Source organism: Leuciscus leuciscus (assembly GCF_965113295.1).
Source record: "Leuciscus leuciscus genome assembly, chromosome: 11".
In the NCBI taxonomy this organism is placed as follows: Eukaryota; Metazoa; Chordata; class Actinopteri; order Cypriniformes; family Leuciscidae; genus Leuciscus; species Leuciscus leuciscus.
The window spans coordinates 23,605,584-23,622,051 of record NC_138735.1 but is presented as its reverse complement, the minus strand read 5'-3'; the positions used below and the strand labels follow the sequence as shown (position 1 = coordinate 23,622,051).

The following is a 16,468-nucleotide window of genomic DNA, read 5'->3' as shown; positions in this document are numbered from 1 at the left end:
CAGGACTCGTGTCCCATACTGAACAAATATTAATATTCACACTGGCAGTTTGAAAGTTTTTTTATTATTAAATTATCATGATGTGATGCCTTTCAAAATTGTAACCATCCCTCAATATTACAGTTTTTCTCGATTGCTTAAACACTATAACCAGGCTTTTGAACAAAAATTTCAAAACCATAATGCCATTTATCAAAAAGCACACCCATTTCCCGAAACTATAAACACTATTCCCTGTTTGACACATGAGTCAGATTTGTTGAACTGTCACTGCAGAACTCTTCACACAAATCCCTTCATTTCTCATTGCCTACACCATGTTGTCATTTAGAAAGCACTAGCATTCAATATTGTTCACTCAAGTCAGCACAGCTTCAGCTCAGTTACACACAATTACCCAAGTGGAAACACTAAGAGTCAAAATTTAACACACATCAAGCAGATCCTTCAATAGATAGATAAAAGGGCCCGAATCAATTTATTGAGTTTTGGAACAATGGATCCAGAAAGACACGAAAAGAAGTTGGAGGAGGACGGGCAAGGGCAAGAAGACAAGCAGTCTCAGATGAAATTCAAGCCACTCTAGTTGCCCATGTCTTAGTCAATGGTATGACTATGAGGGAGGCTGGGCTACGAGTAAGGCCAAATTTGAGTCGCTTTACCGTCGTCTCGAGAATCTTCAGGGAGGTGTGGTGGCAAACAAAATTCTATCACTCAATAAGAGACAAACATTTCCAATAGTCTTTGATGAGGTTTATTTTCTTGCAAGAAAAGGCCAGCAGTCGTACAGTCACACAGAGTGACACAGAGTGTGACAGTGAAGGGAGGGTATCCTTTCTCCTTTATAGTCTTGACTCCCAGAATGTTATCTTTCTCGGCCAATGATGGTATTTTCAACTATATGTGGAACATTCTTAGACTTATTCATCATATTGTCTCCTTGAGTGGAGGCCCTCCTGTCACGTCCCAACACTCTTTACCATTCCAATACAATTCCATATTAGAATAAGGTTTGTGTGTGCTCCTTTACTGTCATATGATGGTCACACACATCTTAAGTAAATTAAGTAAAGTACATTTTTAAAAAAGTAAAACAGGAAAAAAAATATGTTTTTGTTTTTTGGTGTGTGTGTTGTACTGTGTAGTACATGAATGAATAAAAATGTGCCAATGTATCCATTGGTTGTGTCTTTTGTGTTCATCATGTGAAAAGGTTTGTGAGGGGGGGAACCACAAGCAACATAACTTGTTTTGGAAATGTTGTTTTGAATTTATTGCTCCAGTGTGTTAGACTATGTTGTAGTGTGTGTGATTTTGAGGGCTTGTGTGTGATGTCTGAGGTCAAAGTTTGGTTTTTCAGCAAGAGTGAATGGTTTTGAGTGTAGAGCTTCATTTTGACCTGAAAATGGGAAGTTTGGGGAATTGGGTGAGAAGTTATGGATTTGTGTTTATAGTTTTGAGAATATGAGGCATAGTTTCAAGAAATGTGTTTAAGCAATCGAGAAAAACTGTAATCATCTGCAAAACAGTATTTAATATGCATAACACATACTGTGCTGCTCTCTAGAGGCACATATCGCAAAGAACAGTAGGCTATCTACTACGTTAACATGAACCCTATAATGTGATTAAGGCAGTAGCTTACTGTTGAAGCTCGTGTAAAAAATACTGTAATTATATTAAGAGGGTGGGGCAGGTGTATGTAAGGGGGGGCTCATATTTAAAGTAACCATAATTGCAGTCAAGTCACACTTAAAATATCTAACATTAGTTTACCACTTGGAAAATGATAGTCCCTACTGCACACCAATAGCTAGCCTACTGTTAGCTTATTCATGGGGATATTTAGTAGTATCGTTGTATACAACAGCACAGAACAATAAACATTGTTGACACCGGCGGGGAGCGTGGGGCACAACGTAACGCGGGGCTAGTTGTAAAACACTTGTTTTAAATACTTCCACACATGCTAGCATGACGAAACTTGGTGTATTTACTAGTTGCCATATCGACACTATATAGAGAAAAAATTGCGCCAAAATATATATATTTTTTTTTTGAAGATATCCACAGACATTTATTATACCATATAGCAAAAGTAAATTTCTTACTTAAGTTAATTTTCATCTCTATTTTTTGTGTTTATTTAAAATTAGACTAATCTGATATTATTTTAATCTCCAATATGTTATTTAACAGTTAAGATGGCTAACTAGCAGAATACACTAGCCGGGTTTAAATCCCAGTTGTGCAGGTGGGGAATGAAGTCACACTGCGTTACAATGTGCCCCTATTAGAAATATGCTATATTCTATACTTTTATTAATTCTATTGAGAAAACATGAGAAAAAGGTGAATAAAGACTGAGTGTTCAGAAATTACTAATTACTTATTTGTTTTGAACTATGTTGTATAGCTGTGTTTTCCTGTGTTCATAGTCAAAACTCAAAAATGAGTTTATATTTAATTATTAAAAATGCCATTATTTTATATGAAAAAGTTAATAATTGTATTTTATTTAGAAAATATTTTAGTCTGTCTTGTATTTTTTTTTTTTATTAGATCAGATAACATTTTAAGCTGTCATATGGTCATGTTACAATGTACCCCACCTATGGGGCATGTTGTCACATTTCACTTCCATTCTTTCGGCGTAGGCTATATCAAGAAAAAAGTATTTACTGTATTAATAAAACAAAACCACATAATTGTACTAGAAATGTGGGAAATTAAAGTGGGAAAAAATAAATACTCTGTACACAAACAGAGAAAGTCAAAAAGCATTAGGCTACTTTGTGCCCCACTCTCCCTATACTTTTACTGTGGGTTATACTGTGGGTTAATTCCTCACCGGGATCGATAGTTTACTCCCTGCTCCAATGCTGACGACATCCTTTTTCGAGATGAAACTGCATTGATAGTCCAAAACATGCCTTTTACGCTTTCCTTGATTTTTATATTGTTGTGTTCCAATCGTCCGAATCTCCGATAAATTTTCTCGTGAAAAATCTGTAGGTTAAAACGCGTTTTCTACGATGGGATCAAGTGGTCCGCCGAGACCCATTGCTGTTTCCACTTGACTTCCGTCTCAAAAATGCTTCTGAGGGGGTTCAGCGAAAAATCGGCAGCTGGCAGCAGGAAGTAGCTGCCACTTGCAGCTGACGTCAGCTGCCGCTAATAACCGGAAGTCGGAGGTGGATGCAGCTTTTAGCAAGGCAAATAAATTATTATATCAATTTATATATAATTTTAGTACTTATTTAAATAAATTTGTAATTATTTTGTATTTGATTTAAAAAGGTTTATCAAATATAAATCAAGTAACGAAGATCATAGACAATAGGCTACAAAAAAGAAACATTAAGCTACACTTGAAATTATGAATTTGTACGTGTATAAATATAATTTATGAATGAGTGTACATGTTTGTTAAATAATGAAATATATACATAAAGGAATGCCTATAGAATCATATTGTATATTTATTAAATGTACATAAAAAGTCATGAAAAGTCATTTCTAAAAGAAAATGGTCTCATCAATGACCTTTATTTAAAATCATATTTTGCTATCATTTAAGTTCAGTTTTACATCTGTAGTATTTCAATACATTCTTCTCTTTGTTTTATAAAACAGCTTTAACTTTTGAAACAGGCTTGATATTTGTTGTTCTGAAATCAGAATGATCAACAACAATTCTGGACTAGATGGTAAAGTTTGTAGAAAAACTAAGTTGGCTTGAAAAAGCCTAGCCAGAAAGTTTGAGAAAGTTTTACAATGTTCTAGCATGGTTTAACATGATTTACAGTGTTTCTAGTGTTAGGGGATAACAGCTTAAAGACCCAGGACCAGATATGATGAAAGAAGACCAGGAGTCGTGAGGTACAATCAAATAAGTAAAAATGTACTCAAGAATAGTTTCATCGGTAGAGCCAGGCGTCAAAGTCTCACGGGGTCGCAGGCCAGAGACTCTACCGTACACAAAATCTCACACCAGTTATACCATTTCCAAGGGCATGAATGACATCAGTACATACATGTTGGCTACTTCTCATTGGCAAGAGAACAAAGTTAAAACAATTCTACACTTATGTACAGATAGGAGGGTAAGTCGACATTGTCATCCGAGTCCAAGATTTGGTCCGATGATCACCTCGGAGGTCGTAGAAAGGCGTCTTGGGGTCAGCTGTTGCATATCACTAGACCTGCACAGAGCATTCAACGCACACACAAAAGCACAAGGGAATCGCAGATCCTCCAAGATTGTAGAGGGCCTGAGCTACTAAACAGACTACTAAAACAGGGAACAGACTACTAAAACACTGATAAAACATTCCCTCCTCAGAAAGTAGTACAGATAATGTTCACTTTAAAGAAATACACATAAAAGTACAATTCTGTGAATCAGATCACATAAAATCACATAGTGTTTAACCCCTGTAACCTTAAGATTAGTAAGAAAGACAGATTTGTTAGAAAAAAAAGTTAGAATTTAGTTAGATTAACTAGGCTTTTAGACTGGAACTGGTTGATTGAACGACTCAAGTTTTTTTTAGTTTTTTATTAAATTATCATGAAGTGATGCCTTCCAAAATTTTAACCATCCCTCAATATTAATCATCTGCAAAACAGCACTGTAGTGCACATAATATACATAACACATACTGTGCTGCTTTCTAGAGGCACATTTTGCAAAGAACAGTAGGCTATCTACTACGTTAACATGAACCCTATAGTGTGATTAAGGCAGTAGCTTACTGTTGAAGCTCGTGAAAAAAAGACTGTAATTATATTAAGTGGGGTAACTTTGTTTTAAAAAGTGGGTGGGACAGGTGTATGTGAGGGGGGTTACAGTGCTAAATCCTAAATCAGATGTATGTACAATAACATTACGATGTCCAGTAATCGATAAATAGTACATTGGGTTTAATTTGGCGTTTAATGAGATCTAATATGTTGTTAGTGGCAAGAATTTTCACGTGAATAAATACATAGATCCGACTGTTGTACTTTAATGGTCCAGGACCAGTGGTATAACTTTTGCCAAGCGTGTCAGAGGTTCTGGGTTCTATTCCGCAAAAAATATTTTCGTCATCAAAATCGATTATGTTTATCAGTGGTTGTATATCAAGCAGGGACACGTTTGTGTGCATTTTGTTTTAAAAGTGGTGGGGACATGTCCAGTCACACTTAAGACATCTAACGTTAGTTTACCACTTGGAAAATGATAGGCCCTATCATTTTCCAAGTGGACACTGGTTTTGATGAGTGTCTGTTTCAGGAGATGATCACACGGAGGTTGCTGTTTATATCGTTTTTTTGTTTTAGTTTTTTTTACCAGGTATGTATTCTTAAATTTTTAAGACAGAATTAGGAATTGAATTTAACACAACTTTGTTAGTGTTGGTATAAAACAATTCCAAGTAAGGGCTTTTGAGTTTGTTTTTCTCAATCGATTTGGTACATTTCTCCAAACTCAGGTAACTGCTCTCAAAACAGTTAACACAGCAAACTAAACACACTCTTATGTTGGCGAAACAGTTAAGTATTCACTGCACAATGAAACACAGCATTGTATTCTAGTAATGCATTTATTAAAATTCAATATTAACATCAAAACTAAAAGTGTGTTCAAATTCAGCTAAAGATACACAAAGAAAAGAAATAAATGAAAATACATGTTTTTCATTAAGTACTTTAATGAGGAGTTCAGGTGTATAACAATGAGTTGTCACCCCACAAAATAAATTATGCAAATAAGTACATAGGTAAATAAATAAAATTTACTGCATTCATTGAATTCCTCAATTGGATTCAAGAAAGGAGAATATGGTGGAAGGAACACCATCCTGAAATGTGGGTGTGGGTGATTCTCAAACCACTCTCGCACTAGTGCTGAATGGTGGAATTGGACATTGTCCCAAACAACTACAAAATTCCGCACCATTTGCTCCTGATCACCCTGCGGAACGAGGCTCGATGGTGTTTTAAGCCCCCAATGGCTCCTTAGAGGCAGCTAACCCTACCCTCAACCTTAAACCTACCCATCCCCTCGCTGCCTGAAAGGCGCCGTTGGGGGCTTAAAACACCATTCATTCGGATTGCATTTCTCCTTAGAACACGATCAATTGTGTAGAGACTGCATTGGTGGATATTGTGAAACAGTTGATTGTCCTGTGTTATTCTTTGCTGAATTTCTTTGAGGCGGAGGGTGTTGTTCTGGACCACCATGTCAACAATGGCATGCTCTTGTTCAATTGAAAGGAGTCTTGTTAGTCCACCTGAATGTTCTCTAACCATAATTCTGAAAAATGTTTGGACAAGCAGGAACATTTACTGTAGAAATCTAGACCTGTGTCAAACAAGACTACATGGACTCTCATTGTAGAAGTAGAATGATATAGTTACTTACCGGTTTTCCCTCTGAAATGTGCGGATAATTGAAGCCACTGTGGATCTGTTTATATTGGACTGAACTCTCTGCCCAGCTTCTCTCAGTGAGAGACCATGATTTATGATATGGTCAATAAGTGTTGCTCTGATTTCATTTGAAACAAGTGTGTACCCTATCCTTCTACCTCTCCTCCCTCCTCTTACAGCTTGCCCTCCTCTTACACCTTGCGCTCCTCTTCCTCTCTGTCCATCTCTTCTTATATTTTCTACTCTTTCTCTTTCCACTATACCATTGCCCTCCAATCTATCCATCTCTTTCTCCCTCTACTTCCTACATCTCTTCCTACATCTCTTCCTACATCCTCAGCACTTCTTGCTCTTTCTCCATCTCCTCTTCCTCTTCTTCTCCCTCTACCCTGTCCACCACCTCTCACACTGCACTAATCAGGACTGTAAAGCTCTGCAGAGAGTATATAGTGCACTTAGCTGAGTACATCACAGGGTCTGCTCTCCCCTTTCTGCATGACATCTATCTCAGAAATAGCTGTCACAGTTTTTCTTGATTGCTTAAATACTATAACCAGGCTTTTTAACAAAAATTTGAAAACCATAACGCCATTTATCAAAAAGCACACCCATTTCACTAAACTATAACTATATTCCCTGTTTTGACACATGAGTCAGATTTGTTGAACTGTCACTGCAAAACTCTACCACACATCTCTTCATTTCTCATTGCCTAGCCCTAGACCATGTTGTCATTTAGAAAGCATTAGCATTCAATATCAGATGTAGATGGGAGTGGAGGAGGAGGAGATGGGAGTGGAGGAAGAGGTGAAGGAAGGTGAAGGGGAAGGGCAAGGAGACAAGACACTCTAGTTGCCCATGTCTTTGTCCATGGTGTGACTATGAGGGAGGCTGGGAGTAAGGCCAAATTTGAGTCGCTTCACCGTCGCCTCAATTATAAGAACCTTCCGGGAGAAAAACAGGTACAGTAGATGTACTTCAGACTGCTCTGTAACTTTTGAGAGCTGTACTATGTGCTGTTACAACACATACATGTACTGTCACTGTTGCACTATACTGTGATAAAAAGAAATGCATCAAATTGCCTCACACACAGATAGAGATAGAGCAACCACAAGCAGCATAACTTACCAGTTTTGGAAATGTTGTTTTAAATGTATTGCACCAGTGTGTTAGATTATGTTGTAGTGTGTGTGATGTCTGAGGGCAAAGTTTGGTTTTTCAGCAAGAGTGAATGGTTTTGAGTGTAGAGCTTCATTTTGACCTGAAAATAGGATGTTTGGGGAATTGGGTGAGATGTTATAGATTTGTGTTTACAGTTTTGAGAATACGAGGCATAGTTTCAAGAACTGTGTTTAAGCAATTGAGAAAAACTGTAAACTGATTGGATACAGGCATCAGAATGCTCTGAGTCCGTGTGTGGATGCTATAGTGTAAGCTCTCTCTACACACATTTCACAGTTTTATATGCCTGATATTGTGTTCATTTCAGTGGTACTGTATATCTGTCCTGCAGATTCTACATAGAGAAAGACAAGTACTGCTCTGATCCAACAGCGCGCTGGATTCAATTCAGACTGAAAGGTACGAGCCTATATTAATATGACATCTTAATATGATGCTTGTGTATTGATAAAAAATAAAATTAAAAAAACGTATAACATGATCATCTTTCCTTCAGGTCTGAAGGAGATTGAGGACTGAGCCAATGGAGGCCTAAAGATGCCGCAAATCTATCTATATATCAATTTATTCAAAGAGAATATACATTTTTATTTAGGCAAAAAAGGTCCCATTAGACCCCTTTAGCTTATGTGAAAGTTAAAAGAAGTTTCACTTAATTGCTTTGTTTGATCTCCTTTAAATTTTAAATGCACTTTTGGTGGAAAAATGACACTGCTTACTTACATCCAGCCTTTTCTCTGTAACAGTTTGGACTGTATTTAATCATATTTAAGCTGAATCATTAAAGAAATATGTGACCCTGGATCACAAAACCAGTCACAAGTCGCACGGGTATATTTGTGGCAATAGCCAACAACACATTGTATGGGTCAAAATTATGGATTTTTCTTTTATACCAAAAATCATCAGGATATTAAGTAAAGATCATGTTCCATGAAGATATTTTGTAAATTTCCTACTGTAAATATATAAAACATTTATTTTGTTTCGATTTTTTGCACCCTCAGATTCCAGATTTTCAAATAGTTGTTTCTCAGACAAATATTGTCCTATTGTCCTTTTTGTCCCAATTAAAAAAAATAAAATAAAATTGACCCATGTGACTGGTTTTGTGGTCCAGGTTCACATATAAATCCTCGTGTTATTAAGAATCAGAATTACTTTTTCTCTTCTTCTCACTTATAATGATACTTTTGCTTCCGAGTCCTTTTTGAGGTTCAAAAAAAAAAGAGCCAGTCCCCACTGACTGTAATTGAATGGGAAAAAAGATAACAGCATACTAATATTTTGCAGATTATAAGAGAATTTTCGTTTTTGGGTGAAACATTTGTATGTAGTGTACTAATGAATTGTGTTACAGTAATAGAAAGTTCGCCCTCTAGTGGAGAACAGCACCTAATGCACAGAGTAGGTCATGCAATTTATCAGCCAAAAAACTCTCAACCAGTGTTTATTTGGCTTAGCAAATAAACAAATGAAACATGTTATGGGATAGATTCACAAGCAAAGGCATAAACAGAAATAAATTTTTTTTTTTACTTTGCATACTGTACGCACACATCCCCAAACGAGACGTTAAAAAACAAAAAGGGTAATATTGGGAAGTTATATAGGTCCGTGTACTTTTTGATCATTTCATTTCCTGTTTGGAATGGAATAACGAGAGATGAAATTTGTATATTCGTTTTTTGTGAGCATTCATTAGAGAGAAAACACATTAGGCAGGCAGAACGCAAGTACGACGCGATGGCGTCATGAATATGCTAATTGACGTATGACGTCATCTAGTGACATTTAGTGACTTTTAGGGAAGGCGTTACTTTCCTTTGAAAATAGTTGACAACACTCACATGAACAAACAGGAAAAGTTCGAGGTCTCATTGCATCCGCTTGTCTGATAAAGTAGCCTACGACTTGATTGCTATGGACTTTTAAGGTAATCAGCTAACCTAGCTTATTTTTGTTATTTTTATTGATGGTGTTTATTTTGATTTAGATATCTAAATGTTAGTGATAAGGAGAAAAAAACTAACTCTTTCAGATATCAGACCTCGGTTATTCTCATCAAACTAACGGTCCCGAACAGGGTAACAGTTAGTGTTGCACCAGCCATTCACAATTTCTTACTTAAATTGGAAACTTAGGTCCACACTAGAAACTTAGTAACTGTTAGCTAATTTGTAACTAGCTCAGTCCCTTTTTTTTATTCAACTTTCAGAAAAACATACAATGACATTTAACATCAAACAGAAGCCAAAACTTAAATTGGGGGACACATGTATCTTACATCGTACAGAGTAAAACATTAAATTCTACAAATTACTTTATTTTCTTTTTTTTAGTAAGAGATGTTTTTATACACTTATTATTTTTAGTAATTGAATTCAATGAGTCATATTTTAAGATCTTTAGGAAAAACTTAAAGGAGGGTGTAATGGACATCTTAAGCTCTATGTACATGAAACGTCTCAAGAAGAATTATTACCTTTAATGTGTTATCAATTCCGGAGCCAGTATTAAGTCTTATGGACTCATCTATTTTGATTTTAAGAATGTATCAAAAACCATCATAGATAGGCTACTTGCTTCCAAAAGTCTTCAGAGTATTTACAATTACAAAATAAATGTCTGAGAGTTTCAGATTCAAGATTACAAAAATTACATTGTGGTGAGATGTTTTCTTTAAAACTAGATCTGTACTTTATTTTGTTCTTAAAGGAATAGCCTAGTTCACCTAAAACTGAAAATTCTGTCATCATTTTCTCTCCCTCAAGTTGTTTCAAACATGTATGAATTTATTTCTTCTGCTGAACACAAAAGAAGATATTTTGAACATTCAAGGTATTAATCAATATTTTTCCTTCTAAATATCTAATGATTTGAATGACTTTTCTGGAGATTTTACTTTGTTATAGAAGTTACCAGTGTGTTCACTGAAATGTTCTTTTCATGTATTCTTTAATGTCAGTATTTGATATCTGAATGCAGTAACAGTGCTTGCTTATTTAGCCCGGCTTCCAGAAATGAAATAGGGACTTGTTTTGTGTTTGAGAAAGGTCTTCAACGTGTTAAAACAAATAGGGGTCATTGAAGTCTATAGTTTAAGGGACCATTTCTCAGTTAAAGCCTTACTTTCCATTTAGACTAAAGTTCCCTATCCTTGAGAGAAAGAACTTGTTATCTTGATGTTTTGAGACGAGACTCCTGTTTATAGTTAGAGCCTGGCCAAATCCAACCTTGGAACCGTGTCGGTGTGTGTGTTAGTCTTCTTGGTTACAGGTTAAGGAACCACTGGCATTATTGGAGATTGACTGAGTTGTTGTTCGGGACATGCTGGCACCCAGCAACCCAAATCTGCGATCTGGAAGGTCACGACGTGCCTAACTTCAGGGTCCGAGTGTCAGCTGCACAAAATTTTGTACAAAATAAAAGCATTTCCAAACAAACTTCCTAGTTAAATATTAAAGCACACTAGTGTGATATTCCCCATATTTTGTTGAATATTGACAAATGTATCCACAAATCAGGCTGAGCTCAGATCGATGAGGCCTATGATCAATCAGTTCCAAAAAGAAATACAAAACCTGTGCCAATTGACAGACAAGTTGGTAAAAAGATTGAATACAATATTTGGTGATAATATAGCATAACAAACGATTTACAAGCAATTTTTAAAAGGCCGGTAATTTTTGACCGAGAACACAAAAGGTGTTTCAGAGTTTTCAACAAAGCACAAGGGTTAAGCTCCGCTTTATTGACTACTTAAGTCAAACTAGTGAGAGTCTTGCATATATTCTCTCAGACACAAGCAGTGAAAGTTGAAGATCGACTGAGACAATGGAGACACAAAGGATCCTCATGAGGAGTTTGGCTGTTGTGGTTTTTGCATCTGTGATCTGGACTATAACAGGTAAAGTGCTTAAATCTGTTTGTATATTATTATATCTGATGGAACGGTGCAGAATATTGAGGTTTACCTTGTTCTTCAGTCTCAGCAGATGCTATTGAGAAGGTGATCAACTGCAGCTGTAAAGTCGTCTCCAGACTAACTCGAGAACAGTTTACTGATCCTATCATCGGTTTCAGGCTGCTAAAATCAAATCCTCCATGTCTGAAGGCCGTCGTGTAAGAATCCCAGTTCTTCTCTAAAGAAAACATGTCATGATTAGAAATCAACAGAATCTGATGCTAGATTTCTGTTTTAACTTTTTCATTCTCTTTAACAGCTTTAAGACTGAACGAGGAGAGTTCTGTCTTGATTGGAGACAACAATGGGTGAAGGAGGAAGTTAAGAAGCTTTTGTAAGTTAAACCCAACAAGTGTGGTGAAACATACCTGAATTTGTAACAACATAATCTTATAAAGTGTTGCATATTTAGTATAGTATTCTTGTATTCACATTGTTGTTGGTTTTTTTTGTTTGTTTGTTTTACAGAAGAGCTCAAAGAAACAAAGCCTGACTTCCACGCCACCACCAGCATCATCTATCAGTAAACTCACTCCTGTGGGAGGATCTTCCCAATCAACTGACAGATCATGAATCATGAATGTCTAAAAGCAAACTCATAATGAGAACACATCTTGAAGTAGTTATGAGTTTTAAAATATGATATATTATTATATTAAAATATTTGGTGTTATTCTGGGTCTTTTTAACCCGCAAATGACTTTTGCTGAATTTTTTTAAAATGTTCTCTTTGTCCAAATGGCATGAAACTTTGTACGGCTCTCAACCCTTTCTAGATCTACAAAAAAACAGAAAGTATTGTAATGATATCAGTTTTTATGTTAGTGTGAAAAAAATTGTCACACTCGTGGTCTAGAAAATTGACAAAATTCATCATCAAAATCAGACACAACACAGGACACATAGACAGAAATGAAGCGGCACACTTCTAACAGTGCTAAAAACAATTATCATGCTCGCACACGCGCGCACACACACACACACACACACACACAGAGGAATACATTTGTGAGACTATAAAAACTGCTCTCTTATAATTTGTCACATAAAATAGTCCAAAATGCGGAACCACCACAAAAATAAATTTGGTGACACTGACACATCGACAATGTGAACACTCTCACACACATACACACACACACACACACACACACACACACACACACACGCACACACACACACACACACGCACACACACACAGAGAGAGAGAGGAAGAGAGAAAGAGACAAAAGTTACTGCTTTATTTGCTCATTTGTTATGCTGTTCAGTTCATTGCATTTTGATGATCATGTCATGTATTTGTACTCAATATATAATATAACTATGCATATCTGTTCTGTTACAGTTAGTAACTGAAGTGTAGATTACATTTGTACAATTATATGAAAAAAAGAAGATTGAAATAAATGATAAACTCTAAAAACTCAAATTTTATCTTTTTCAGGTTTGATTCTAATCGTAATATTATTGGAAAAAATTAATTTCAGTATACAAAAAATGCTAAACTTTGACAAAAAGGTATTTTTTATTGTTAGAATTGTGATTTCATAATATTTAGATATGAATCCAACTGGAAAAAAAAAAGTTATCTTTCAGTTAGTCAAATAGCATTTAGTGGAGCTCTATAGCCATCTAGTGGCTAAAATTATTTAAAAAAATTACTTTTAAAACTACATTTTCCAAAATATGGGCAAAATGTTTACACTAAACCATGTAAAATTATCCATGTTATCTCCATTAATGAAATTTGGAAATTTGGGTATTTAATATAGTGAATTTTACATAAAAAGCTGTTTTTGTATAAAAAAAAAATGTAGCCTATATATATATTTTATTTTTATTTAAAATATATCATAAATCCTCCAAAAACTGCACAAATGTGGAGTAAAAACATTAATAAACAGAGTAAAATGACATTTGTTAAAAAAAACCACTATTATTCTGTTATAAAATTAAATGTTGTTGCCTGGGGTCTCTGGAGACCCCAAAGATCACTAGTGTCACCCGAAATGAAGAATATCAGAGGGTTAAGAGATTTAGTTCGAAAATATTTAAAGTGACGGTTAGTAAATTAGGTGTATTTAAATTGAATATTTACAATATATGTTGTCAAATACATGATGTAGTTTGACAGTAACAGTTCTTAATTTATACATTTTATTCAGAAACTGAATTATAGGGAAACTGCTTTAGAACAAATGTGTTTAAATACAATATTAGCTTATATATTATATTTCACATTGAAATATATTTCGCTCAATGGTAATGGACAGTGTTAAGAAGGGTGACGCAAGTCTGAGTGAAATTAAGACTGATTTGTATGAAAACAAACCTAGATATTTTTGTCAGTTGATTATGCAAATGAACGAGTGCAATCTGAAACTACAAATAAACTATGATCAGCAACAACTGGTTTTGCTTGTGGTTGATGTTTCTGAATGTGTGCAAGAGGTCTCTGTCAGAAACGATGACACCTTTTCTCTTTAGCATCTTTATTCTTACATTAGCAGTTGGTTGATGGCTATGTATGTCCTTCCTTGTGCTACTTATGTAAATGTCATCCATACTTAAATGTTCATTTGTATGAATAAGTTGTTATTGGATGCTTCACTGGTGCACTGGGCAACTGTAAGTAACTAAACATGCAGCACACAGTCAATGATACTGTTTCTGCTGATTATGAGAAACCTTTGGAAGAGACATCATAATGCTGTGATCATGAATTCGACTGGTTTGTCACATGGGGTCTGCAGGCTACTCTTACTGGTTAGAGATGCAAAGGAAGTCAATATCCTGTCTTGAACAATATCATATAAAAGGATATGAGTCTAGATAGCACCTTCAAAACAGAATCTACGTCTTCCTCATCTGGTTTTGTGAATATTTTGAGCAAACATCATGCATCTCTGCTGGAAATTAGCTCTGATGATGATGGTTCTTGTGTGTGTTACTGAGCAGCAAGTCAACTGTAAGTTTGGGGATTTTTTGTATCATTGTATTTGTATTTTTATAAGAGCCTTTGGTACTGATTATTATGGATCTGCTGATTTTAATGAACTTTTTTTATATTTACACTCAGATTTTGCATTTATGATCCATTTAATTCACACCAACCTGCTTTCATAATCCAAAGGCATAGTCCACCCAAAGATGAAAATTCTGTCATCATTTACTCATCCTCATGTTGTTGACTTTCTTTCTTCTGTGGAAGACAAAAGAAGATATTTTAAAGAGAGTTAGAAGCTAAACAGTTTCTGTTTAAAAATACAATAGAAGTCAATGGGACATTTTTCAAAATATTATTTTGTTCAGCAGAAAAAAAAATGCACACATGTTTGGAACATTAGGGTGAGTAAATTCTGACAGAATTTTCATTTTTGGGTGGACTATCTCTTTAATGATGGTGAATCCATTACTATAGATTGTGTTTAGCTATAGCACAGTTTGGTTTTCTTTGATGGAGCCCTTATCAAGATCAAGATCGTCTTGTTTTCACACATACTGTATACAGTACGCACAGTACAAGTGCTTTGGAGATTTCAATCTCTGTCTCTCTTTCAGATCGTCGGCCCACTAGAGTTGGAGTGACTTGCTGTAAGGAAGTGTCGAAGGGAAGAATCCCTCCTGAAGTTAAACTGATTGGATACAGGCATCAGAATGCTCTGAGTCCGTGTGTGGATGCTATAGTGTAAGCTCTCTCTACACACATTTCACAGTTTTATATGCCTGATATTGTGTTCATTTCAGTGGTACTGTATATCTGTCCTGCAGATTCTACACAGAGAAAGACAAGTACTGCTCTGATCCAACAGCACGCTGGATTCAATTCAGACTGAAAAGTACAAGCCTATATTAATATGAAATCTTAATATGATGCTTATGTATTGATACATTTAAAAAAAATTAAAATTATAACGTGATCATCTTTCCTCCAGGTCTGAAGGAGATTGAGGACTGAGCCAATGGAGGCCTAAAGATGCCGCAAATCTATATATATCAATTTATTCAAAGAGAATATGTTTATTTGAGCAAAAAAGGTCCCATTAGACCCCTTTAGCTTATGTGAAAGTTAAAAGAATTCTTTTAACTTTCACATAAGCTAAAGGGGTCTAATGGGACCTTTTTTGCTCTTCAGTGAAACTCAAGTTTCACTGAATTGCTTTGTTTGATCTCCTTTAAATTTTAAATGCACTTTTGGTGGAAAAATGACACTGCTTACTTACATCCAGCCTTTTCTCTGTAACAGTTTGGACTGTATTTAATCATATTTAAGCTGAATCATTAAAGAAATATGTGACCCTGGATCACAAAACCAGTCACAAGTCGCACGGGTATATTTATGGCAATAGCCAACAACACATTGTATGGGTCAAAATTATGGATTTTTCTTTTATGTTCCATGAAGATATTTTGTACATTTCCTACTGTAAATATATAAAACATTTATTTTTGTGAGTGAATGCAGCACAATCGCAAACATAAATGGTCAACTTTAAAGGCGATTTTCTCAATGTTTCGATTTTTTGCACCCTCATTCGATGTTCAAATAGTTGTATCTCAGACAAATATTGTCCAATTCAAAAAATGTACCCGTGTGACTGGTTTTGTGGTCCAGGTTCACATATAAATACTTCACCCACCACCTCGTGTTATTACGAATCAGAATTACTTTCTCTCTTCTTCTCACTTATAATGATACTTTTGCTTCCGAGTCCTTTTTGAGGTTAAAAAAGAGCCAGTCTCCATTGACTGTAATTGAATGGGAAGAAGTCACTAATGCACTGGAGCAAAAGAAGTATGCAGTTGGTATCTTTATTGATCTAAAAAAAGCCTTTGACACTATTAATCACTCAATTTTATTAAAAAAGATGGAAAGATATGGAATTAGGGGATTG

The 16,468-nt window shown here is 35.4% G+C and overlaps 2 protein-coding genes and 1 long non-coding RNA gene across 7 annotated transcripts in view; all 3 read left to right on the top strand.

Annotated features, from left to right (window-relative positions):
- Positions 1 to 7,795: 7,795 nt before the first annotated feature.
- Positions 7,796 to 8,170, top strand: LOC309509018. The gene is made up of 3 exons (XR_014209778.1): positions 7,796 to 7,853; positions 7,937 to 8,004; positions 8,102 to 8,170. It is a non-coding gene; the product is annotated as an uncharacterized lncRNA (long non-coding RNA).
- A 1,221-nt stretch (positions 8,171 to 9,391) lies between these two features.
- Positions 9,392 to 16,468, top strand: part of LOC309509694 (uncharacterized protein) — a 58,069-nt gene continuing 50,992 nt past the window's right edge. The window contains exons 1-5 of one of the 5 annotated variants that reach the window (XM_082184505.1): positions 9,392 to 9,541; positions 11,408 to 11,515; positions 11,595 to 11,730; positions 11,832 to 11,906; positions 12,044 to 13,002. In XM_082184505.1, the coding sequence (XP_082040631.1) occupies positions 11,443 to 11,515; positions 11,595 to 11,730; positions 11,832 to 11,906; positions 12,044 to 12,065 (306 nt within the window). In that variant the 5' untranslated portion in view covers positions 9,392 to 9,541; positions 11,408 to 11,442 and the 3' untranslated portion in view covers positions 12,066 to 13,002. Of the gene's footprint in view, positions 9,542 to 11,407; positions 11,516 to 11,594; positions 11,731 to 11,831; positions 11,911 to 12,040; positions 13,003 to 16,468 lie in introns of those variants that run through there. The other 4 variants (XM_082184503.1, XM_082184506.1, XM_082184504.1 and 1 more) reach the window with 4 other exon arrangements.
- LOC309509700 (C-C motif chemokine 8-like) lies at positions 14,340 to 16,215 on the top strand. The gene is made up of 4 exons (XM_082184514.1): positions 14,340 to 14,541; positions 15,135 to 15,261; positions 15,345 to 15,412; positions 15,509 to 16,215. Exons 1-4 carry the CDS (start codon positions 14,472 to 14,474, stop codon positions 15,529 to 15,531), a joined length of 288 nt encoding a protein of 95 aa, XP_082040640.1. The 5' UTR covers positions 14,340 to 14,471; the 3' UTR covers positions 15,532 to 16,215.